The sequence below is a fragment of the Callithrix jacchus genome, chromosome 6 (assembly GCF_049354715.1).
Source record: "Callithrix jacchus isolate 240 chromosome 6, calJac240_pri, whole genome shotgun sequence".
Taxonomy (NCBI): domain Eukaryota; kingdom Metazoa; phylum Chordata; class Mammalia; order Primates; family Cebidae; genus Callithrix; species Callithrix jacchus.
Window position 1 is genome coordinate 122,162,285 of NC_133507.1, and position 26,606 is coordinate 122,188,890.

The 26,606-nt window shown below is 39.2% G+C and overlaps 2 protein-coding genes and 1 pseudogene across 35 annotated transcripts in view; 2 read left to right on the top strand and 1 right to left on the bottom strand.

Moving 5' to 3' along the window:
* The window catches only part of HYCC2 (hyccin PI4KA lipid kinase complex subunit 2), an 83,325-nt gene extending 76,548 nt beyond the window's left edge, over nt 1-6,777 (bottom strand). For 17 of the 31 annotated variants that reach the window (XM_002749621.6, XM_008999187.5, XM_078328104.1 and 14 more), the window contains exon 1: nt 6,718-6,777. The gene's annotated coding sequence lies outside the window, so the exon portion shown is untranslated. Of the gene's footprint in view, nt 1-6,559 lie in introns of all 31 variants that reach the window. The other 14 variants (XM_078328098.1, XM_008999190.5, XM_078328105.1 and 11 more) reach the window with 1 other exon arrangement.
* LOC103793891 (large ribosomal subunit protein eL24 pseudogene) lies at nt 1,097-1,639 on the top strand (annotated as a pseudogene).
* A 351-nt stretch (nt 6,778-7,128) lies between the features above and the next one.
* NDUFB3 (NADH:ubiquinone oxidoreductase subunit B3) lies at nt 7,129-17,065 on the top strand. Of its 4 annotated transcripts, XM_054257772.2 has the most exons (5): nt 7,129-7,166; nt 7,628-7,720; nt 9,288-9,407; nt 13,995-14,136; nt 16,771-17,065. In XM_054257772.2, the coding sequence occupies exons 4-5, from the start codon at nt 13,997-13,999 to the stop codon at nt 16,925-16,927; spliced, it is 297 nt and encodes a 98-aa protein (XP_054113747.1). In that variant the 5' UTR covers nt 7,129-7,166; nt 7,628-7,720; nt 9,288-9,407; nt 13,995-13,996; the 3' UTR covers nt 16,928-17,065. The 4 variants fall into 4 exon arrangements, with proteins under 4 accessions (XP_054113747.1, XP_008997444.1, XP_008997445.1 ...); XM_008999196.6 differs by lacking the exon at nt 9,288-9,407; XM_008999197.2 differs by lacking the exons at nt 7,628-7,720; nt 9,288-9,407.
* The last annotated feature ends 9,541 nt before the right edge of the window (nt 17,066-26,606 follow it).

The following is a 26,606-nucleotide window of genomic DNA, read 5'->3' on the forward strand; positions in this document are numbered from 1 at the left end:
GGTGACAAGAGAAAAATTCCATCTCAAAAAAAAAAAAAAAAAAAGCATGGGGGTGGAGAGGAGGGTAGTCTTCTTATTAAACCTTAACTTTTCTGGGGCAGGGAGTATGTCTCACTAGCGTTTGCATTTCCAGTTCTTAACAGGACCTAGTACATAGTTAGCACCTAATTCCTATCTATTGAATGAAGAGCTTAACAGCACTACTAAGCAGTCAGCAGCAGATACAGTATAGAAGACAAGGAGCAAGTATGGCAAAGATTACTAATTGCCATCCAACACAGATCCTCACTCCACCCCCACTGATCTAGTCTGTACGCTCAGTTAAAAGCCATTTCCGATTCTTACCTGTAGCTAAGTATAGTCAAATGACTACGTTTCTGTCAATGAGATCAGAGGAAGAATTGTGTACAAAATTCTAGAGAGGTTTTTTTAAAAGATGAGAGGTACAGCTCTTTCGTCTGTGCCTTTCTATCTCCTTTCTTCTGCCTACAACATAAATGTGATGGCTGGAGATCCAGCAACCATTAGGTGATCTTGAAAATAGAAGACACATACTAAGGATGGCAAAAGAAAAAGACAGAAGCAGCCTGTGCCCTTGATAACTCCATAGAGTTGCCATATAGGCCCTAGATTGCCTACCTTTGAATTTTTATACCAGACAAATTAACTACTTTAAGCAATGGTTATTTCTTATCTGTTTCCAATAGCCAAACATAATTTCTAACTGATAAGGCAAAAAAGAGACTCCAGCAACAAATTTGTATTCTAAAACAACAACAGCCATCTCAGCTATGCCTCAATTTAATGTTGATAAAATATAAGATATTTCTACTGATATGGGAGGGGTAGAATAGGAAGCAAGACTGAACAAAGAGATTCTACTCTTTGAGGAAACAACATATAGTTCAGCTGGATGGATGTTTAGAGTACTTCAATACACTGACAAATTTTATACGACAGTACTATAATTTTTTGCCAACAGATGGTAGTTATATTCTAAAAAGACAATGTGGCTTAAAAATCTGTGACTAGCTCTTCCCATGATTCTCTCCTTATCTTCGCCATCTTTTCTCTTCCCGTGGACCTGCCACCATGAAGTAAGCAGGACCGGGTCGAGCTGTGCAGTTTCAGCGGGTACAAGATCTACCCCGGACACGGGAGGCGCTACGCCAGGACCGACGGGAAGGTTTTTCAGTTTCTTAATGCAAAATGCGAGTCGGCGTTCCTTTCCAAGAGGAATCCTCGGCAGATAAACTGGAATGTCCTCTACAGAAGAAAGCACAAAAAGGGACAGTCGGAAGAAATTCAAAAGAAAAGAACGCGCCGAGCAGTCAAATTCCAGAGAGCCATTACTGGTGCATCTCTTGCTGATATAATGGCCAAGAGGAATCAGAAACCTGAAGTTAGAAAGGCTCAACGAGAACAAGCTATCAGGGCTGCCAAGGAAGCAAAAAAGGCTAAGCAAGCATCTAAAAAGACTGCAATGGCTGCTGCTAAGGCACCTACAAAGGCAGCACCTAAGCAAAAGATTGTGAAGCCTGTGAAAGTTTCCGCTCCCCGAGTTGGTGGAATACGCTAAGCTGGCAGATTAGATTTTTAAATAAAGATTGGATTATAACTCTAAAAAAAAAAAAAAAAATCTGTGACTAGAAAGACCAAATTATATGAAAATAATGGGTTAAGAAAAATAAACTTTTTATCAAAAAAAAGAGAAAATTTAATGGAAGATGTTAAACTAGCTGTTTAAAACTGTTCAAATATATATTATTTGATATATATGTATACATATACACATATGTGTATACACATACACATGCATATGGAAAGGAATTTAAGGATGTTACTGACAAGTCTTGGTAGCTAACAAAAGTCTCTATTAATTAAGAATCAGGGAGACTGTTTTCACAAGATAGTGCTGAAGGAGCCGAAGCCAGAGCAAAGGCTTTGAAGGCCAAGAAGGCAGTGCTGAAAGGCATCCACAGCCACATACACAACAAAACAAGATCTGCATGTCACCTACTCCTGGTGGCCCAAGGCACTGCAGCCCAGAGGCAGCCCAAATATCCTTGTAAGATAGCAGGATACAAGGATTGAAAGAAGCTTGATCACTATGTCATCAGCTTCCTCCTGACCACTGAGTCTGTCATGAGGAAAACAGAAGACAACAACATATTTGTGTTCATTGTGGATGTTAAAGTCAACAAGCACCAGGTCAAATAGGCTGTAAAGAAGCTCCACAACATTGATGAGGCCAAGGTCAAGACCCTGATCAGACCTGATGAAGAGATGAAGGCCTATGTTCGACTGGCTCTTGATTATAATACTTTGAAGGTTGCCAACCAAATTGGAATCATCTAAACTGAGTCCAGCTGGCTAATTCTAAATATATATATTAATATCTTTTCACCAGAAAAAGAAAGAATCAAGCACTATCAACAGTTAAGTAACCATAACGACAAAGGTGATAGATAAATTTGATTCTAACACTTTTTGACGTTTCATGCGTTACAATAGGACAAAATAGATATTCTGTAACCCATGCTTTGCCATTCGATAAATTGAGGCCACTTACCATATTTTATGACTACTTTTTTGGCAGTTATATTTCAAACCTAGAAAGTATTATAATTCTATAAATATCAAAGTCTCACCTCTTAATATACTACATTATTGAATTTTTATGCCTTTCTCTAAAATTAAAATCTAGTCATTTGCTTTTTCTCAGATTTGTCTCCCTGGCAGCCAGATACCCAAACAGAAAGCCTAGAATTCACAAAGATGAACCATAAGTTTCTAAACTGGACCCAAGTTAAGGTAACACATTTGCAAGGCCAACTTTTAGTATATATTATTGAGTGAATGTTTATGCAAAGATTAATGCATATATCCATCAAATAGCGTAATCAGAAAAGGACCCTGGACTACTCCAATTGTTATTTTTCAACTTTAGTTTAATTCTCGAACTAGATAGCTTTCAGAGACAGTAAGAGAATAGGATATGAATGTCTATACAAATTAGCACAGGTCTGAATCATGAAAGAAATTAGTTTGATTTATGGAAAATAGCTAAGTGCCAAGTAAGAACAAATCCAAACCAAAACATTCAGCACAATTTTCATTTCTGGCAACTTCAGCTCCTGACTAGAAAAGCTATCCTAGCTATGACAGGCCAGGCACGGTGGCTCACGCCTGTAATCCCAGCATTTTGGGAGGCCAGGGCAGGCAGATCACCTGAAGTCAGGAGTTCGAGATCAGCCTGACCAACAGGGAGAAACCCTGTCTCTACTAAAAAAATACAAAATTAGCTGGGCATGGTGGCACATGGCTGTAACCCCAGCTACTTGGGAGGCTGAGGCAGGAATCTGGGAGGCAGAGGTTGCGGTAAGCCAAGGTTGCACCATTGCTCTCCAGCCTGGGCAACAGGTGTGAAACTCCAGAAAAAAAAAAAAAAAGAAGCTATCCTAGCTATGACATTACATGGTGAAAATTTATTGAGCTACAAAAATATTAGTAGAGTTGGCAGTCCTTTCTCTAAATCTAAAACTACTGTTTCTGCTTCATACCCCAAGTGCCAAAGCCTTGAATTAGATCAGTGACTCTGAAGTGGAAGCCAGTGGTAAACCAAATAATCAAGGGAATTTGTTTCCAAAATACATCCACCCCTTTCACACTCCCCGACTCAGTAAGATTCTGAAGGGAAGTGGAGATGATATAAGTGATATATGCATGCCTTTTTAAAAACTCCTAGATTGTTTTGAGGTATCTATTTCTAACTTCATGAAGAATTAGGTCCAAACTTTTTAAAAACACTTTATCAATCACAGGCTTAAGGAGCAGAGCCACAAGTGACAAGGGCTCAGCAGATGGTTGGAAAGGTAAAGAGTTGTACTCAGAACAAATGTAACCAACTTTCAGAGCTTTCTGTGCTGGCTCCCTCCAGAATCCACTGCATTTTAGTCAGTGACAAATGTTCAGTTCAACATCCCAAGAAAAGCACACAGTCTACTAGTCAGATAAAAATGTAAAAAGAAGCGATTCTGGAAATAAAATAATTATAATAATAATAAGCCACAGACGACAGACAAAAAAAACCTTCTGTTCTGGCTTTAAAAGAACAGTAAGCAAGGATCTCTGAGGGGAAGAAAAAAAGAACAATAACAAAGTACTGTTGTGATAACTCATTTCAAAACTTCTGCCCATATTTTATCATTTTAATTTTTTTATTATGTAGCATTGGTGTTTCTAAAGGCTCAGTAGAGGTAAAAATCTCAATCATTCTAGAACTTAACATACTACAAGATGTTAAAACTATTTATTACAAATAAACTTAAATCTGAATCACATGTCAAGATAGTTTAAGGGCTGGGCTAAAAAACACATTTTCAAGGTCTATTTTAGGGCAAACAATTAAACTCCTTTACAATCATTGTTTCAAATTCCTTATAAACAGCTCCAATACTGAAATGTTTCATAAGAGAGAACTGCTATTACTTATAAGGAATCATCCAACCACTACTATATGCTAATTTGGACTAGTGTTTCTTTAACTACTTGGTCATTTCCTACTCCACGATCAACTTACTGCATTCTACAATGACACCTACTGGCCATTGAAAATCAGCCATTAGTTCTCTAAGACAGCTCTAGTAGGCTGGTTACATAAGAAGAAACACACACACACACACACACACACACACACACACGCCCATGCACAAAAGCAAAGATTTGTTAACTGATACTCAAAACACTACAGAATTGCGCCTAAAATAGAGCCAGAAATTTTCGTTGTAACCGAGACTGCATTATTCTTGGAAAATGAGAAAAGACAAAGAACAAAACACAAAACATCAATTTAAAACTTTTATCTAAAGCATTGACAAATATCTCAATACTCGGAACATCTCTAACAAACGAACTTTAATGATATACCTCCTTTCCAGCTAAAATTTTGAGAAAAAATCAAGTTTTGATTTATATTCATATATAGGAATATAAATTATCATTAATAGAAAACAATCACATCTTATAAAGTTTTTCTGACACGCAGTACTGAAATAAGCTTAGGAAAAATTGTAGAGTTGCTGATACTACATTAGACTTTATCTCTTAAGCTAAAGGCAGTATTTCAAACACCTTACATTTTAGCAATTTATAACGCTTATTTTAAAATCACTTTTCAGTGATTCTCTGAAAACTGTTTTTCCGTAAGCTATAAAATCAAGTTTTTATGTCGTTTGCCCTTCCATAACACACACTGAATAGAACACCTATTTTAATTCTACATTCTACTGCGGAAACAATGAATTATAAAACTTTTTAAAAATAAGATAATTTAGCTAATTATATTTATAAATATATGTTGCCTCTGTCCGAGACGTTCAGAGTCCACTTTTTAAACCTAATAAATAATTCATAACTAGCTTCAGACCTGCTTACAAAACAAACTACTTAAAAGTTGATTTTTTTCGGCCAGGTGAGGTGACTCATGCCTGTAATCCCAGTACTTCGAGAGGCCAAGGCGGGCCGATCAGCTGAGGTCGGGAGTTTGACACCAGCCTGAAAACATGGAGAAACTCCGTCTCTACCAAAAATACAAAAATTAGCGGGGCGTGGTGGCACATGCCTGTAATCCCAGGTACTTGGAAGGCTGAGGGAGGAGAATCGCTTGAACCCAGGATGCGGAGTTTGCGGTGAGCAGAGATTGCGCCATTGTACTCCAGCCTCGGCAACAAGAGCAAAACTCCGTCTCAAAAAAAAAGTTGACGTTCTTCCCCAAATTCAGAGCATCCCCTTATCTGCACAGTCCCTAACTTCCACAATATCGGGGGCGGGGGGAAATCCATCAATTAATTTTCTAGTCATTTTCCAACTTGCCCTTAGCTCCTAGTGTAGCTTTTTTTTAAGGATTTACACTTTCCTGAAGATTTTTTTTTTAATGTTATCAGCCTTGTCCCTCAAAATAAATAAATTCACGAACTACAAAACATGAACCTGGCCACATTCACCGCCAACTGGTATCTGTCAAGTCAAGTCCATATTTGGGATAAGCTCTTCGTGACTACTCTATCCTCGATGCTACCACCCTTCGCCTACAGAACCAGCCAAGGTAAAAGGCACTCGAGCCAACAAAAAAGGTGTTCTAACACATTAATAGGTTGCAAGACCTCCTCTTTTAGGAGGGACAACCTAGTTGTTTGGGTAAGTAACAGCCAAGGATTACATAATGTACAGCTATAATGAGTTTTCAGGATCTGACCAGCAGTAAATATTTTTCTTCTCCGCTCCCCCTCCCTACCAATAGGAAATGGCCCTAAGAAGCAATCACTGAGATTTCTCTTAGCTGTCTGCAGTGCCGTGTCCTTTTCTCGCCTGGGGCTTTGTGCAAGGAATCCCTTCAGCCCCCGCCACACTGCCTTGCTCCCGCCTCTTTCCCCCCTCTCTGCCAGCGCCACCGCAGCCCCCACGCCCTAGGTGGGCCACCTACGTCGCCCCACAGGGCTCGGCTTCCACTCGCCTCGGCTGCTGCCTTCTCCTCCTCACGACCCTCCCAAGATGCTACCTGGTTTACAAGAGGTTCCGGGACCACCGACATTCTGGCTACCGCCTTTCTAGACCACCCTCGCCAGCTCCTTTCTGTAGTTTCCGCGGCCGAAGGAAAAGAAAAAAACCCTCTTCTTCTAGCGCTTTGCGTCCCCCAAAGACAGCACCGCCGCCTACCTGTCACCCTGCTGTCTCCGGCTTCCTACCGCCACCGCCTCCCGCAGCCGCCTGCCAACTGCAGCGCAACAAACAGCCCTCTCATTGGGTGAGAACACGGGCTCAACAACAGCCTCTCTTATTGGCTGCAGCATGTCCGCGGCCCTGCCCTCTGTGCAATGTCTAAGGATTCCGTTCCCAAGCAAGGAAAACGTCTTGTCTTCCCAGCCCTTCTCTCTTTCACAGTATCTGTTACCTCAGTCAGACTGAGGATGCATATATGTGGGAAAAATATCGACTTCCAGCCTCCCTCATGTGACCTCTACCTCATTTAGTAATCTCTGACCCAGTATCGGAACGTTAAACAGTTTCTCCGCTTTCCTGCCGTGAGAGACGCGCGGTGACAACCTCCGCTTCCGGTTGCCTCCGGTTGCAGAGTTGCGTGTCCTGAGAGGTCAGATTGCCGTCAGGTAAATTAGGGAGTTGGTGGGAGACCCCTTGATTAGGATTAAGAGCTAGACTCTATTCTGGGGAGTGCAGAAAATGAGAGACTAACTGGAGAAGGATGTTAGGGAGGGAGATCGACGAACTAGCAGGAGAGAACTGATGAAGTCCTAGTTTAGAACTGGGGTAGGGAGAGGTGGTTGGAGGATTCCATGACCATTACTCTAGTAGTTGTTAAATCCAGGTGCTTTTTCCCGCCTCTGCCACACATAAAATCCCCCTCCCTTTGGTTTGTCTTTGTTTGTTTGCCTTTGGATCGAACAAAGGCAGAAGAACAGTATCACTAAAAATAATAACAGTTCATTTGTTTTTTATTTTCTAATATTCAGAGTTTTTTAAATAAGAGGAAATTAGAATATATACTTGATAGTCTTCGGTAAACTCAAATTGCATGTAGTGGAAGTGACGTTATCTTCTTATTTCTTAGGGAAAGGATACTAGCACCTTTTTCTGTCCTAGAGCCAGCTTCCTTAAGTGGAGGTTGATCTTCATCAGACTTTTAGATTCACTTCAGACACAGGTAGATGGCTTTTAAAATGTTTGGTTGCATGTGTTTTCTTTATTTAACTAATTTCCTTACTGTTATTATTTGAGCTGCTCTGAAATGGAAATAACAATTTTCAGTCTTCACAATATAAATAACTTTTTCTAATTTTATCTTTTATTGTCAAGTATACATACAGAAATGTGTATAAAACATAGATTTTTAAAAATTATAACTAACAGGCAGACACTCCTGTAACCACAGCTTAGGTTACAAAATAAAACATTGCCAATAACTTAGAACATGCATTCTTAACGGGTGATTTTGCATTTCAAGGGGGTGAAAATTGGTGGGGCTGGGGTGGGAATCTTAGTTACTACAATGATTTGTGTCATTCCAAATGCCCACAGTATATAAACAGATATACAGTATATACGTAGTGTTAAATTTTCATTGGATGGAAGTGTGATTAGGAATAAAATGTCTTAAAAGATTCCTTACAGAGACAGTAAATAAAAATTGGTTGAAAAACACTGCCTTAGAAGCTCCCTGTACATTTCTGTGATTCCATCTCCTCCACCAAGAGGTAACCATTATCCCAACATGTGCTTAGCACTTACTTGTTTTACTTTAATTTTTCCATCTATGATGCATTCCTAAAAGATGAATTGTTAGGCTTTTCAATTTACATAAATGGGATCAGAGTGCATGTGTATTTTTTTCTGACTCACCCTTTGCTCATTATCATATTTGTGGAGACGTACTCATACTTTTGCATGTAGTTTTTTGTTGTATTATATTCTATAGTGTGTCTATAACATAATCTGTTCTATTGTTGGACATTTTGGTTGTTTACAGTTGAGAGAATAAACAATGTGGCTATATAAAGATTATTTTTAAAACATTTCCTTTTTTTATTTTATTAAGACGAGAGTCTTGATGTCTCTAAGAAAATATTTTAAATATTCTTTTATATTCCATAAATGTAAACCTTTGATTTGTGATATATTTATAAGATTTACAGTTGATAAAGTAGATTCATATATCCAAATTGTCCCGAAGACACCTTTTTTTTTTTTGAGACAGAGTCTCGCTCTGTTGCTCAGGCTGGAGTGCAGTGTCACGATCTCTGCTCACTGCAATCTTCATCTCTTAAGTTCAAGCAATTCTCCTGTCTCAGTCTCCCGAGTAGCTGGGACTACAGGCCTGCACCTTCACAACCAGCTAATTTTTATATTTTTAGTAAAGATGGGGTTTTGCCATGTTGGTCAGGCTTTTCTTGAACTTGTGACCTCAGGTGTTTCACCTGCCTCAGCTTCCTAGTGTGCTGGGATTACAGGCATAAGCCACCACACCTGGGCTCCAAAGATACTTTAATATTTTCTAATAATGATTCGATAATCTGTTTTGAGATTAAATTGATTGAAATTAAATTTAAATTCCCTTTTCCCAATACCACCATCCACGTTTCAAGTACTAGTGGCTACCACATTGGACAGTGTTTATCTAGAATAAGATATTCATATGTTCAGATTTTCTTTATATATATATATATATATATATATATATATTTTTTTTTTTTTTTTTTTTTTTTTTTTTTGAGATGGAGTCTCACTGTCACCCAGGCTGGAGTACGGTGGCACGATCTCGGCTCACTGCAACCTCCATCTCCTGCATTCAAGCAATTCTCCTCCCTCAGCCTCCTGAGTAGCTGGGACTACAGGTGTGTGCCACCACACCTGGCTAACTTTTGTATTTTTTAGTAGAGACGAGGTTTCACCATGTTGGCCAGGCTGGTCTCAATCTCCTGACTTCAAATGAGCTGCCTGCCTCAGCCTCCCAAAGTGCTGGGATTATAGGCATGAGCCTCTGCACCTGCCCATGTTCAGCTTTTCTAGGTCATGCCAGTTTTTCAGAATGGTTGTGCTAAGTTACATTCTCATCACTAAGGTGTGAAAGTAGAAAGCATATCACAATGTGTTTTTTCATTCTCACAATCTTGCAAGGTAGGTTATCCTCATTTTACATGAAGAAACTGAAGTTCAGGGAAATTAAGCAGTTTGCCTTGGATTTTTATTTCACTAATGCAAAGCAGGAGAATTTCAAACTCTTCCTTTACATGATCAGCATATCATTGTTTGACTTATGGCCATTTGGAAATAGAAGAAAGTTTAAAAAGAAAAATGGGCCAGGTGCCATTGCACATGCCTGTAATCGCAATATTTTAGGAGGCCAAGGTGGGAGGAATGCTTGAGGCCAGGAGTTCAATACCAGCCTGGGCAGCATAGGAAGAGAAGATCCTGTCTCTGAAAACAAGAAAAAGGAAAAAGAAAACGAAAGGTTTTCTAGAGATAATGTTGTGAACTTTCTGCTCTTTTTGAAAAGAAATTTGAATGTTATATTTAGTAAATTCCTATAAAAAAGGATACTTCTGAAATAATTAGTTAAAAGAGTAAACACATTGAATTTATGTAAATAAATTTGTATAGGAGAAATGAGGGTATGTATACTTTTATATTTTCTTTCAAAGATTTATCTTTCAAATTACTTAATAGTTTGAGCACAGTAGTATTGTAACTTCGATATAGTCTTTATACCATGGTAATGTTTCAATTTATTTTCAAAAACCATTTTATTAAAATTCTTGACCCTTTGTTTTATACGTTCTTCCAAATACATTGATACTCAGGTTAATATTCTAGAATTGACATTTGCCAAAATAAGGGTTTGTCTTATAATCTCTTTAAGCATTTTTAAAATGAAGTCTTAGTTTAAAAAAGATTTTTTGAAAACATGGTATGCAGAAGCCAAGACATTATCATTCTTTTTTTTTTTCTTGAGATGGAATCTTGCACTGTAACCCAGACCAGAGTGCAGTGGCATGATCTCTGCTTACTTCAAATTCCGTCTCCTGGGTTCAAGCAATTCTCCTGCCTCCGCCTCCCAATTAGCGGGGATTACAGGTGCCCACCACCATGCCCAGCTAATTTTTTTGTATTTTTAGAAGAGACAGAGTTTTACTCTGTTGATCAGGCTGGTCTTGAACTTGACCTCGTGATCCGCTGGCCTCAGCCTCCCAAAGTGCTGGAATTACAGGCATGAGTCACCGTGCCCAGCCATCATCATCATTCTAAATAAACACTTGTAATGGTCTTCTTTTGTAATAAATGTATTTAGTCTCAAAAGTCAGTCTGAAATCTGACGCCATAATTTTTGCCTTCATTTTATTGAATCTATGAAGTAATAATGGGTTAAATGTTTCATTCAGAGTTGTGTTGTAGTTTTAACTTGTGTATGAGGGTATTGGTTTCCATTCTCATTTAAATGTGAAAATCCTTCTGGGCGTGGTTGTAATCTCCCCATAATGCCAGCATTTTCAGAGACCTATGCCAGAGGATCGAGGATCACTTGAGGCCGGGAGTTTAAGATCAGCCTGGGTAACATAGGAAGGTTCCATCACTATAAAACATTTAAAAATTAGCTGGGCATGATGTACACTCCTGTAGTCCTAGCTACTCTGGAGGCTGAGACACAAGACTCACTTAAGCCCAAGAGTTTGAGGCTGCAGTGCTGCCGTGAGCTGCTAGATCCAGAGCAAGACCCTCTATCTTTAAAAAAGGAAAAAAAAAAAAAATATATATATATATATATATATATGTACACACACACACATAATTAAATGTGAAAATCATCAACATAATGTTGTTGTTGTTGTTTGAGACAGAGCCTTGCTCTGTTGCCCAGGCTGGAGCGCAGTAATGCAATCTCTGCTCACTGCAACTTCCGCCTTCTAGGTTCAAGTCATTATCCTGCCTCAGCCTCCCAAGTAGCTGGGATTACAGGCACACATCACCACACCCAGCTAATTTTTTTTTTTTTTTTTTTTGAGATGGAGTCTCACTCTGTAGCCCAGGCTAGAGTGCAGTGGCGGGATCTTGGCTCACTGTAGCCTCCACCTCCCGGATTCAAGCAATTCTCCTACCTCAGCCTCCCAAGTAGCTGGGATTACAGGCACGAGCCACCATGCCCAGCTAATTTTTATATTTTTTTTAATAGAGACGGGGTTTCATCATATTGGCCAGTCTGGTCTTGAACTCCTGACCTTGTGATCTGCCTGCCTCGGCCTCCCAGTGCTGGGATTATAGGCATGAGCCACCGCGCCCGGCCTAATTTTTGTATTTTTTAGTAGAGACGGATTTGCCACGTTGGCTAGGCTGGTCTTGAACTCCTACCCTCAGAAGAGCCACCTGCCTCAGCCTCCCAAAGTGCTAGGATTACAGGGGTGAGCCACCCCACCTGGCCAACATAATGTTTTTTAGTGTCTTAACATGTTTACAATTATTAAGTGTTGGTTAGTTTTTCAGAGTTAATATGTACAGTTTTTTTTCCTCATATCTTGGAACTATTGTTTATTTTTTGAGACAGAGTCTTGCTCTGTTGCCCAGGCTGGAGTGCAGTGGCTCCATCTCAGCTCACTGCAACCTCTGCCTCCTGGGTTTAAGGGATTCTCATGCCTCAGCCTCCCAATGACGTGTCTTAAATATACACTATCTAATAATTACCTCTCTCTTCTAAGATCATATGTAAGAAATCCTAGCGGGCCGGTCATGGCGGCTCGCGCCTATAATCCCAGCACTTTGGGAGGCCAAGGTGGGCAGATCACTTTAAGTCAGGAGTTCAAGAACACTCTGGCCAATATGGTGAAACCCTGTCTCTACTAAAATATACAAAAAAATTAGCCAGGCATGGTGACAGGTGCTTGTAATCCCAGCTACTTGGGAGCCTGAGGCAGGACAATCATATGAACCCGGGAGGTGGAGGTTGCAGTGAGCTGAGATGGTGCCACTGCACTCCAGCCTGGATGACAGTGAGACTCCATCTCAAAAAAAAAGAAATCCTACCTTATTACTGGGCCTGCTAATAGTAACAAATAAGGACATAATGGTAATAATTACTTGGTTTTACTTCTGGAAAAGCAGTGATTATAGAATTGCTGCTCCTTGCCAAGTAATTAGAATTTGGAAAAATAAAAATTAAAGAATTTCTACTGCTAACTTATACAAATTATAGTATAGTGTTATTAATCCATACCCCTTAATTTGAATTAGCAATTTAATTGGGAACTGAGCTGGTTTATTTTTATATTATATAGTAAAATAACACTAGTAAAACTGAAGTATTTATATAATTATTGAGGACATATTTTATTTAAGGAAACAAATTTATTGATTAAAAAGGAGTCCTAAGGTCTCTGTTGGTCCAGTTCAGGGATCAGCAAACTTCAGTCCGTGGACCAAATCCAGCCCACTGCCTATTTTTGTAAGGTCCATGAGCTAAGAATGGTTTTTTCAAATGAACATTTATAATCACTTTGATGCTAAAGATCACTAACTTTGAGCCCCAATTAAGCAAAATGTTACCCCCTAAAAAGGGAGTTCCATTTTTTTCATCAATAGACCTGTATTATCAAAAAAACAGTTGTACTCAGTTATTTATTACATTTTGAATTTTATCAATAAGGTATTTGCGGAAGTGTGTTTTCTCTCCCTATATATGTACCTACATAATTGCCTCAATTTTACCTCTTTTGCCCACAAAACCTAAAATATTTACTATCTGCCTTTTTAGAGGAAACTTTCATGTAATCATATGTAATTAAAAGCATTATGGCATTTTAAAAGAATCATCTAAAGAAAATTTTTTTAAAACAGTATGTATAACCTTTTGGTTATATATATTTGTACATTATGAAAGGACTCAAAAGGAAAACAATATTGCTTTGAAGTTAGGAGCAGGGTTATGAAACCAAACTGCAAATTTCAAATCTCAGCTGTACCATTTACTATTTTTGTTACCTTTGGAAAGTTACTTAACTGCTTGGAGTCTCACTGTCCTCATCTGTAAAAGGGGGATACTCGTAATTTAAGTTCAAAAAGTCGTTTTAGAAGTAAGGGAGTTAATATATGTAAAACATTTTAGCATAGTACACCTGGCACATAGGACTCAATAAATGTTTACTATTATTATAATGAAGAAAAGAACCAGATAGTAAGTGGTTATCTCTGAGTGGTGGGATTGCCAATTATTTTTCTTTTTTATATTTTGTATATGTGTATTTCCTGTGAACTTGGCTGTGGAATAAGACACTTTCATAAAATCTTTTAACTAGAAATTTCAATTATTTATATTGCCTGTTTTAATTTATATATATATATATATATAGTTTCACCTTAAAACATAAACATTAAGTTTGGGTATTTGATATCTACAACTTGCATGTTTCTCACTTGTGCTCTTGTTTTCCTTATAGCCATGGCACATGGACATGGACATGAACATGGACATAGTAAAATGGAACTTCCAGATTATAGACAATGGAAGATAGAAGGGACACCATTAGAAACTGTCCAGAAGAGGCTGGCTGCACAAGGGCTAAGGGATCCATGGGGCCGGTAAGATGAATTAAGTAATTTAGATAGAATGTATCCTAGGGAATCAAGTGTCTCTGTTCCTTTTCAATGTATTCTCCTTAGAGAATCATGAAAAATGGCTTTTTACATTAAAGTTTTTTGTTTGTTTTCAGACAGGGTCTCACTCTGTCACCCAGACTGGAGTTCAGTGGTGTGCTCACGGCAGCCTCCATCTCCTAGGCTCAAGTGATGCTCCCACTCTCCCAAGTAGCTGGGACTATAGTCATGGGCCACCATGCCCAACTAATATTTGTGTTTTTAGTAGAGAGAGGGTTTTGCCATGTTGCCCAAGCTGGTCTCGAACTCCTGAGCTGAAGCGATCTGCCCACCTTGGCTTCCCAAAGTGTTACATTGACAGGTGTGAGCCACTATGCCCAGCCACATTAAAGTTTTAAAATAAACTTTATTGTGGTATCATTTATATATAAAAATTCACCTGTTTTAAGTATAAGTCCTTTATCAGATAAAATTTTGTGGTGCTTGCTTCAGCAACACATATACTACAATTATAATACAAAGAAGTTAGTATGGTCCTGTGCAAGGATCTTTAAAAAAATTTTTCTAAGTTTGCAAATGTTTTTTCCCACAATGTGGCTTATCTTTTGATATTCTTAATAATGTCTTTCAGAGAGTTTAAATTTTGATGAATTCACAATTTAGCAATTTTTTTCTTTTACAATTTATGCTTTTTGCACCCTAAGATTATCTTCTGTGCTTTCTTTTAGAAGCTTTTATAGATCTTCTTACATTTCTATGATCTATTTTGAGTTCATTTTTGTGTCATATGAAGTAAGGATGATGGTTAGTATTTTTACATATGTGCATCCAGTTGCTCCAGCACTATTTATTAAAAGATTTATCTTTCCCCTATGGAATTACCTTAATGTTGTCAAAAATACATTGAGTGAATTTTGACACTCAGTGGGCGTGGTGGCTCATGCCTGTAATTCTAGCACTTTGGGAGGCCAAGGCAGGTGGATGGCTTGACCCCAGGATTTCAAAACCAGCCTGAGCAATATAGGGTGATTTTGTCTCTACAAGACATTTTTAAGAATTGCCAGATGTGGTACACACATGTAGTCCCAATTACTCAGGAGGCTGAGGTGGGTGGATCACTTGAGCCCAGGATGTCCACATGGCAGTGAGCCAAGATTTGCCCACTCCACTCCAGCCTGGGCAACAGAGAGAGACCTTGTCTCAAGAGAATTTAAAAAATCAATTGACTGTATCTATGGTATCTATTTCTGGACTCTATTCTGTTACCCTCATTAATATGTCCACCCTTATGCCAATACCACACTGTCTTTAAATCAGGTAGTATGAGATCTCCAACTTTAAAAATATTGTTTTATCTATTCTAGGTCTTTTACATTTACATATAAACTTTGGAATGAGCCTGTTCATTTCTATAAAAAGGCTGCTTGGATTTTAATTGGGATTACATAGAATCTGTTTCAAGTAGATTCACAATGGGAATCTGTTTCACATCCACACTGAATCAAATTCACATCAATTTAGGGGCTGGGCACAGTGGCTCACACCTGTAATTCCAGCTTTTTGAGAGGTTGAGGTGGATGGATCACTTGAGGTCAGGAGTTCGAGACCAGCCTGGCCAACATGGTGAAACCTTGTGTCTACTAAAGATATAAAAAATTAGCCAGATGTGGTGGCAGGTGCCTGTAATCCCAGCTACTTGGGAGGCTGAGGCAGGAGAATTGCTTGAACCCGGGATGTGAAGGTTGCAGTGAGCCAAGATCGCGCCATTGCACTTCAGCCTGGGCAACAGGTCAAGACTCTGTCTCAAAAATAATAATAGTAGTACTTGTATTTATGTTCATGAAGGATATTATTCTGTAGCTGTTTTTCTTCTAACATCTTTGTCTGGCTTTGGTATCTCAATTAGATTTAATTAGCTCTTGTATTTCCTAAGTCATATTTCTATAGTTAAATGGTTTTCGTTTTTCATAACCTGATGTTTTCACTGGCTGTCTTTATCACAGCAGGATGTCAGTCTTCTAAAATTCAGGCTGCTATGGTAGGGAGAAGCTGAGATCCTTTTGAATAGTAACAATAATGTCAAGTGTTACATACTCCATGCTCTTCTGCCAAAGTATATCATACATGAGCCTGTTTACTCTTAATGATATTATAAATTAGATAATCATCATCATTAAATAGAACAGGAGGAAGTAGACTATGACAGTTAAGTGTCTTGCCTAGCCTACAATATTGTGAATCTAATATAAGTGGCATAGCAAAGATTAATACCCAAGTCTGTAACTTCATCTTTCAATGATGTTGTAATGACTGTGGGCAGAGTCCATCTGACCTGTGACAGATAGGCTGAAGTGAGTCTTGCATTTGATGGTTCTGTAAAATCCTGAGGCATGTGACTATGAAATCATCAAGTGTTTATTCTTCTATTTTACATGTGAAACTTGGGCATATACTTAATTATCCTATGCCACAGAAAGATTCCTATTGTGATTCATTTAAATGATCTTCTATAGGGAAGCATTTACGTCAGTTAGAAATATGAAAATTAAATTTATTTCATTCAATGTATGTACACACAAGTTGTGTATGATTCTAATTTTTTCCTTTTTTTTTTTCTAGCAATGAAGCTTGGAGATACATGGGTGGCTTTGCACAAAAGGTTACCTTTTTTGAAGTATTCTTTAAAGGATTCAAATGGGGATTTGCTGCATTTGTGGTAGCTGTAGGAGCTGAATATTACCTGGAGTCCCTGAATAAAGATAAGAAGCATCACTGAAGATAATACCTGGAAGTATCATAGTGGTTTCTTAACTCTCCAAAATAAGATTTCTTCACTATAGCCTACTTGTCTTGTTTGTCCCTTAAAATATATTAGTAGGATTTAATAAAGTAAAATAAAATATATATATGCCAATCTGTTTTTGTCATTTTTTTTTTTTAAGTGTCACAAGCCATATCAGATTTGGTTTAGAATACATAGTGGGTTGGAGAACAGCAGGAGTGACTTCTGCATATAGCAGGTAGGCAGCATATATTTGACTGAGAAAATGGACATGTTCTAACAAGTTTTTTAAATCTTTTTTTTTTAAATTAGTCCTGATCTAGCTTGCACTAACAAGTTTTTAAATGGGAGTTGGTCTTGCTGCTTTTATTGTGTTTATCGTCCTCTTCAGGTGGTTTAGAGGAACCCAGATTATACTGTAAATACTTACTGCCCTGTTCTGGTTGACACATCCATGTATTGTGTTCATTTTTCTTAATTGTGGCATTTTCCACTCTTGCTTAGTCCTCTTAGTCCTCATTGTTCCTATGTCATGAAAAACCTTACTTTTTTTTTGAGACAGGGTTTTGCTCTGTCACAGTGGCAGAATGATCTTGGCTCACTGCAACCTCAGCCTTTCCTGGGCTCAAAGGATCCTTCCACAACACCAGGTTATCTTGTATTTTTAGTAGAGATGGCTGACTGGTCTCAAACTCTTGGGCTCAAGTAATCTACCCTCCTCGGCCTCCCAAAGTGCTGGGATTATAGGCATAACCCACCATGCCTGACCTTTCTCTGAATTTCTAACAAACTAGACATTCTTCCAACATCATTGACTTTTGAAAATTTAATTAGTTATATCCCTAGTTAAATAAAGATTTGGCCAGCTGCAGTGGCTCATGCCTGTAACCCCAAAACTTTGGGAGGCCGAGGTGAGCAGATCACTTGAGTTCAGAAGTTGGAGACCAGCCTGGCCAACATGGTGAAACCCCAACTCTATTAAAAGTACAAAAATTAGCCAGACATGGTGGCAGGCATCTGTAATCCCAACTGCTTGGAAGGCTGAGGTGGGAGAATCGCTTGAACCCAATTGAGGTGGAGGTTGCAGTGACCTGAGATGATGCTACTGCACTCTAGCCTGGCCAACAGAGTGAGACTGTCTCCAAAAAAAAACACATAGATTTAACACTCGGGGGGGGGTGATAATTTTGCTTAAATAATGAAATATACAATATCACAAGGTGATTTTTTTTTCTTTTCTTTTTTTTGGAGACCGAGTCTCCCTGTCAGGCTGGAGGGCTAGGCAGTGGCGTAATCTTGGCCCACTGCAACCTGTACCTCCTGTGTTCAAGCAATTCTGCTTCAGCCTCCCAGGCAGCTGGGATTTCAGGTGCCCACCACCACACCCAGCAAATTTTTGTATTTTTAGTAGAGATAGTGTTTCATCATGTTGACCAGGCTGGTCTTGAACTCCTGACCTCATGTATTCTGCTTGCCTCAGCCTCCCAAAGTGCTGGGATTACAGGCACAGCCACCGCACCCAAGGTGATTTTTTCTTTGTAAATGTCTTGTTTTTAAATGTAAACTTCAGCAGCGCTAAAGCAAGACAAATTTCTAATAAACCGATAGTGGTAAATAGAATGTGGTAATATGCAACATAAAAAAAGACTACATGCAAAAAAGGAAAGCATTTATTTATATTTTATTTTAGAAAAAAATTAATACATACGTTCTTCTCTGTTTGGTTTTTTTGTTTTTTGAGATGGGGTCTCACTCTGTTGCCCAGGTTAGAGTGCAGTGGCCCGATCTCAGCTCACTGCAACCTCTGCCTCCCAGGCTCAAGTGATCCCCCCACCTCAGCCTCTCAAGTAGCTGGGACTACAAGCAAGTGCCACCACGGTCAGCTAATTTTTTGTGTTTTTGGTAGAGATGGGATTCCACCATGTTGCCCAGGCTGTCTCAAACTCCTGAGCTCAAGTGATCCACCTGCCTCAACCTCTCAAAACCCTGGGGTTACAGGTGTGATCCACCACACCCAGCCTGTCTTGTTTTTGTTTTTGGAATTTATAGTCTCTTTATCTTCTGGCAAGATACAAGAAGCAAAAGGAAAGATTTTTAAAAGGAAAAAAGATCATTGGGGCAAATAGAAATAGCAAGATGATAGATTTAACTTAATCATATTGATAATTATATTAAATGTATATTGTCTAAAGTTTAAACTCTAAAACATTTCCTCTTTTTTTTTTTTTCTTTTTGACAGAATCTCACTCTGTCGCCCAGGCTAGAGTGCAATGGTGTGATCTCAGCTCATTACAACCTCCACCTCCTGTGTTCAAGTGATTCTCCTGCCCCAGCCTCCCGAGTAGCTGGGATTACAGGCTTGAGCCACCATGCCCAGCTAATTTTTGTATTTTTGGTAGAAACGGGGGTTTCACCATGTTGGCCTGGATGGTCTCAAACCCCTGACCTCAGATGATCCACCCGCCTCAGCCTCCCAAAGTGCTGGATTATAGGAGTGAACCACTGCGCCCAGCTCACTCTAAAGCATTTCAGTTAAAAGATAGAGGTGGCCTAGGCACAGTGGCTCAGGCCTGTAATCCCAGCACTCTGGGAGGCCCAGGTGGGCAGATCACTTGAGCTCAGAAGTTCAAACCAGCCTGGACAACATGGCGGAAACCTGTCTCTACAAAAAATACAAAAATTATACAAGTGTGGTGGTGCATGCCTGTGGTCCCAGCTACTTGAGAGGCTGAGGTGAAAGAATGGCATGAGCCCAGCAGGCAGAGGTTGCAGTGATCCAAGATCATGCCACTGAACTACAGCCTGGGAGATAGCCAGACCCTGTCTCATAAATGAATGAATGAATGAATGAATGACAGAAATGATCAACTTTGGCAAAAAAACAAGACCCAACTATAAACTGCCCATATGAAAACCCCAATGAAAAGAATGTTGAAATATATTAATATCAAAGTAGATTTTAGAATGAAGAATATTGCCTGTGATAAAGACATTTCATAATAATGAAGGGATCACTTCATTAAGAGGACCTAAAAAATCTTAAATGTTTATGCACAGAGCTTCAAAATACCAAAAGCAAAAATAAAACTTACAGACAAAACAATTATGATATGTTTGGAGATTTCAACACTTCTTTCTCAGTAATTGATAGAAAATTAAAAATAGGCAAGGTGTGTGGCCCATACCTGTAATCCCAGCACTTTGGGAGGCCCAGGTGGGAGAATCGCTTGAGCTCAGGAATTCAAGACCAGCCCAGGCAACATGGCAAGACACTGTCTCTTAAAAACAAAAATGTTAAAAAATTAACCAGGCGTGATGGCAGGTACCTGTAGTCCCAGCTACTCATGAAGCTGAGATAGGAGGATTGCTTGGGCCCTGGAGGTCGAGGCTGTAGTGACCTGTGATCACGCCATTGCACTCCATCCAACCTGGGCAACAAAGTGAGAGCCTGTCTTAAAAAATCATAATACAAAAAATTTAAAAATTATGAATCACTCATTTTCTAACAAAACCCAGAGAATGTACAAGACTATCCCTTAGGGTGAAAGGAGAAAGTATTTAAACCTCCATTTTTATTTTCATGTTTAATGAAAATGAATTAAATGTTGTTAATGTTTAACAGATCCACAGTGAAGTTTTCTCACAAATGGTGGATACCAAAGCGATCACACAGAATTAGTGGTAAGGTATCCTGAGATGAAAGTAGCATTTCTAACCTCCAAAGGGAGAGAACAAAAAGACTCTTCAGCAAATTGCTACAGGCTGTAGTTTATACGTCCTCAGTTTTGGAATTTATTATCTACTAATTATTGATTGTTTGTTTTTCATTTTTTGTGGGTTGTTTGGTTTTTTTTTTTTAGATGGAGTCTTGCTCTGTCACCCAGGCTGGAGAGCAGTGGCGCCATCTTGGTTCACTGCAGCCTCCACCTCCTGGGTTCAAGAGAGTCTCCTGCCTCAGCATCCCGAGTAGCTGGGATTACAGGCGCAAGCTACCACACCCAGCTAATTTTTTGTATTTTTAGTACAGACAGGATTTCACCATGTTGGCCAGGCTGGTCTCGAACTCCTGGGCTCAAATGATCCGCTCACCTTGGCCTCCCAAAATGCTGGGATTACAGGTGTGAGCCACAGCATCCGGCCTTTTTTTTTTTTTGAGACAGGATCTCACTTTGTTGCCTAGGCTGGATGCAGTGGTGCAATCACAGCTCACTGCAGCCTAGACCTCCTGGGGTCAAGTGATCCTCTTTTCTTAGCCTCCTAAGTAGCTGGGACTGCAGGCACATACCACCACACCCCATTAATTTTTTTTATTTTTGTAGAGACAGGGAGCTCACCATGTTACACAAGCTGGTCTCAAATTCCTGGGTTCAAGGACTCCTCCCACCTTAAACTCCCCAAGTACAGAGATTACAGGCGTGAACCACTGCACCCAGCCTTATCAACTAGTTTAACTCAACCTTCGTGAAATAGATAAGCAAGTTAAAAAGATTTTTCACAAAGAAACTGCTGATTGAAGCTAGTACTAATAACTCAAGAACAAGCAAACAAGAAAAAAAGAGAAGAGCCACGAACTCTGTGAGCAATATTACCAGTAAATAGGATGGTCTAATCATGAGAAGAGTCAACCAAAAAAAAAAAAAAGATTGAAATAAGGACCCGAACCCACTATCAGTACAATGAACCTTGTCCTAACAGTGTACTGATCTGTTAATTAATGATAGCATATAGTCATCATGATTAGTAAGACATTTCAAAGTGTTTAATTTTTGTCTTACCTTCAGTTTCCATATTTGTGTATTTTCTTCTCTCTCTCTCTACCTCTCTCTCTTTCTCTCTTTCTTTTTGGAGGCAGAATCTTGCTCTGTTGCCTGGAGTGCAATAGTGTGATCTCGGTTCATCATAACCTCTGCCTCCTGGGTTCAAACAATTCTCCTGCCTCAGCCTCCCGAGTAGCTGGGATTACAGGCATGTGCCACCATGCCCAACTACTTATTAGTATTTTTTTTAGTGCAGATAGGGTCTTCTTTTTTGAAATGAAGTCTCACACTGTTGCCCAGGCTGGAGTGCAGTGGCACGATTTTGGCTCACATCAACCTCCACCTCCCAGGTTCAAGTGACTCTCCTGCCTCAGCCTCCCAAGTAGCTGGGATTACAGGTGCCCACCACTACATACAGCTAATTTTTTTTGTATTTTTAGGAGAGATGGGGTTTCTCTATGTTGGCCAGCCTGGTCTCAAACTCCTGACCTCATGATCCACTGGCCTTGGCCTCCCAAAGTGGTGGAATTACAGGTATAAGCCACTGTGCCTGGCCTATTTGTATATTTTCAATGTACATGTATGCTAATATTTATATATAACAAAATGTTACATCACAGGTTGGGATTTACTGTAATTTTTACTCAGAATATTCAGTTATTTAAAAATAAGAGTCAGGGCTAGGCAAGGTGGCTCACACCTATAATCCCAGCACTTTGGGAGGATGAAGAGGGTGGATCACCTGAGGTCAGGAGTTCAAGACCAGCCTGGCCAACATGGTGAAACCCCCATCTCTACTAAAAATATAAAAATCAGCCAGGCGTGGTGGCATGTGCCTGTAGTCCCACCTACTTGGGAGGCTGAGGCAGGAGAATCGCTTGGACACAGGAGGCAGAGGTTGCAGTGAGCCAAGGTCACTCTACTGCACTCTAGCCTGTGTCTCAAAAAAAAAAAAAGCTGGCCATGGGGGCTCACGACTACTGTCTTACCACTTTGGGAGGCTGAGGTGGAAGGTTTGCTTGAGCCCAGGAGACTAGCCTGGGCAACAAAGTGAGACCCCGTCTCCACATTTTAAAAAGTCAGATGGGCATGGTGATGTGAACCTGTAGTCCCAGCTACGTAGCAGGATGAGGCAGGAAGATCATGTGAGCCTGGAGGGAAGGTTGCCTGGGTAAGAGTGAGATTCTGCCTCTAAACTAAAAACTTTAAAAATAGCATTTGAGGTCTTCATCAGATTTTTAAAGAGCATTTTAAAGGTATAGTTTATTTTTAGTTTATTACGTACAACCCAGGTAATTTATTTTTAAAAAATTAAAGGTGGCCAGGTGCAGTGATTCACGTGCATAAGCCCTGCACGCTGGGAGGCCACAGTGGGCTGATCACTCAAGCCCAGGAGTTTGAGACCAGCCTGGGCAACATAGAGAGATTCTGTCTCTACAAAAAATAGAAAAATTAGCATGTGATGGCACATTCCTGTAGTTGCACCTATTTGAGAGGCTGAGGTGGGAGGATCGTTTGAACCCAGGAAGTTAAGACTGCAGTGAGTTGAGATTATGCCACTGCACTCCAGCCTGGATGAAAGAGCAAGACCCTGTCTCAGAAATAAATAAATAAATAAAATAAACGTTACTTCATGATGGCCAATCAGTTGGCAACATGAGTTTCAAAGCTTTATGTAATCCTTACTGGTCCTGCAAATCTCTAGAGCCGCAAAGTACTCCAATTCAAATATCTATGAGAGGCCAGGCATGGTGGCTGATGCCTGTAATCCCAGCATTTTGGGAGGCTGAGGTGGGCTGATCACCTGAGGTCAAGAGTTCAAGACCAGCCTGGCCAACATGGTAAAACCCTGTCTCTGCAAAAATACAAAAATTAGCTGGGCATGATGGCAGGTGCCTGTAATCTCAGGTGCTTAGGAGGCTGAGGTGGGAGAATCACTTGAACCCAGGAGGCAGAGGTTACAGTGAGCAGAGATCACGCCATTGCACTCCAGCCTGGGTGACAGAGCAAGACTCTGTCTCAAACAAACAAACAAACAAACAAACAAAAAATAGCTATGAGAGTGGAATCTCTCAAGTCCTGATTTACCTCAATACCAATGTGAGGAGAAAAAGCAAATTTTTTTGCTTTTGTTTTTGTTTTGCATTGACCTGCTTTTGATTCTGTCAGAAAGGATTTATGGAAAAGAGGAATTTTATTTTAATTTTATATACTATGTTATATAGATATATATTTTAAATTTATATATAGTATCATATTATTGTGTTTATATACATATATAATAAACTATCCAAATAGTAACTAATTTAAAGATTAAATTATTGGCCCAGCACAGTGGCTCACACCTGTAATCCCAGCACTTTGGAGGCCAAAGTGGGCAGATCACAAGGTCAGGAGTTTGAGACCAGCCTGGCCAACATAGTGAAACCCCGCCTCTGCTAAAAATACAAAAAATTAGCCTAGTGTGGTGCCGGGCACCTGTAATCCCAGCACTTGGGAGGCTGAGGCAGGAGAATCACTTGAACCTGGGAGGCAGAGGTTGCAGTAAGCCGAGATAGCACCATTGAAGTCCAGCCTGGGCGACAGTGCGAGACTCCATATTAAAAAAAAAAAAAAGATTAAATGATTAATGCCATAGACTATATTAGACTGAATTAATTTTGTTTTGTTTTTAAGATGGAGTTTTGCTCTTGTTGCCCAGGCTGAAGGGCAATGGCATGATCTCCACTCACTGCAACCTCTGCCCCAGGCCGCCCACCCACCAGAAGTCAAAAAAAAAAAAAGGGACAAAATCCCCTTGTCTCAAGGTCTCTATATTTTTCTGTTTAATCTCCCATGCAACAAAATGAAGTAACTCTTTTGAAATATGGCCCCAAATTACAAAACTAACTGGAAAGAATTTTGGTTGTTGCTAAACACTTGTGTTTCTGGGAATACATTACAAAATCAGAACATTGCAAAATAAGAACATGCATACTTGTGATGTAAATCAGAAAACTTTGTGCCATTTGGAAAATGCACGTATTTTCATTTTGTGCTTTTGTTTTGTTTTGTTTTGAGATGGAGTTTTGCTCTGGTTGCCCAGGTTAGAGTCCAATGGCCTGATCTCAACTCACTGCGACCTCTGCTTCCCAGGTTCAAGTGATTCTCCTACCTCAGCCTCCTGAGTAGCTGGGATTACAGGCACGCACCACCACACCCAGTTAATTTGGTATTTTTTTTTTTAATAGTGACGGGGTTTCTCCATGTGGGTAAGGCCGGTCTTGAACTCCTGACCTCAGGTGATCTGCCCCACCTTGACTTCCCAAAGTGCTGGGATTACAGCTAAAACACAAAGTGAGCCACTGGGTCTGGGCTTATTTTGTGTTTTAAAACTGAAAATAATAATTCTTTTTTTAATTACATACTCTCCTATCCAAAATAATTCTTAATAATGTGCCAAACAGTGCTCTTCAAAACAATTTAGGGCTAAAAGGAAATATTTTGCTTTCAGATTTTTACCAATTATACTATTTGTAAATTATTAATTATGTCTGATTATAAATAAAATATTTAGTACTCCCTGCGAATATTCTACCCACTCTCATTTTAATTAATTCCCAAACTGAATTTGGAAATAACAGCATTTAACATACATTTTCCTGCTGATTTGGTAACTAATCAAATATTGTTCTAAATTTACTTTCATATTTTAAATACATTGGTCAGACGTTTTACCTTATTATAAAAAATGAAGTTTTTTTAAAATTTGCATTATATATTTAAATGAATTACACATTTAAGTGGATGTTTTGCGAGTACAGCTCTTTGTGTGATATATATATTTTTTATTTCATTTGTTTTCCTGCTTCAAAATTTCCATGGGAAGTAACAGGTGACATAGCACTGAAGGCCAACCCTGGTTCACAGTAACCATAGCAATAACTGTCCTAAAAATAAAGAGTGTCTTTGTTAGCACAGATGGGATCATCTTACTGAGGAAGAATCAGGTTCACAGGCAGTGGTATCACCTGGACCTTGGAGTCCCATATGGTAGTAACATAATACAATAGCACCAGAAATTAATACAGATATAAAGGCTTAAAATTAGATTTTATATTCAGACAATACTTTCTAGTGAAACATAATTAGAAACTAAAACTATGTCTATAGATGATAAATAATTTTCAACAAGGAAACATCACAATTCATATAGTTAACAATATAGAAATTTAACTCAAATTATTAATTCCTAATTCATTACCTGTAAAGGCTTCCATATAGTTGACGTGAGTTTGTCAGTAACTATAATTCTAATATATCAATTTCTACATTTCTAAGCAATCTTACAAAATGAAAGATTTCTTACAGCCTTATACTTTATATATATTTCTATTAGAGCACTTATCACAATGTATCATAATTATGCATTTCCTTGTTTGACTTCCTCTTTAACCCATGGCTTTCTGGAAGACAGGGACTGTACCTATTTAATAGGTGTTTAGGAAGTATCTGTTGAATGAATTAATTAGTAGAGAATTCATGGAGAATGAATGAATTCAGAGATCTAAACTACGTGTAAGGTAGTAGAAATTATTTGCTACTGATTAACACTTCATTTTATGACTCTAGAAAGATTTAGTGGGAATGAAAGACTGGGGAGACTCACATATTTTCCAGTGAACAAGAGGTTTCATGGATTCCAATTGCCTGTCAGGAAACATTGACAAAAGGTCTTTGGTGGTGTCTTGGGCACAGATTCCAGAATTGGAAGGCACTTCCTCAATACCAACACAAGAAGATTAGAACTAAACTAGGCCTAAGCATTCTGACTCATGCTATATAACCTTCCCCTACTTGTTAATGAGTTGGTGACAAAAATACTGACCATCAAAGGTCAAGACCAATTTGTGCTACATGCAGCCAATTACTCCATG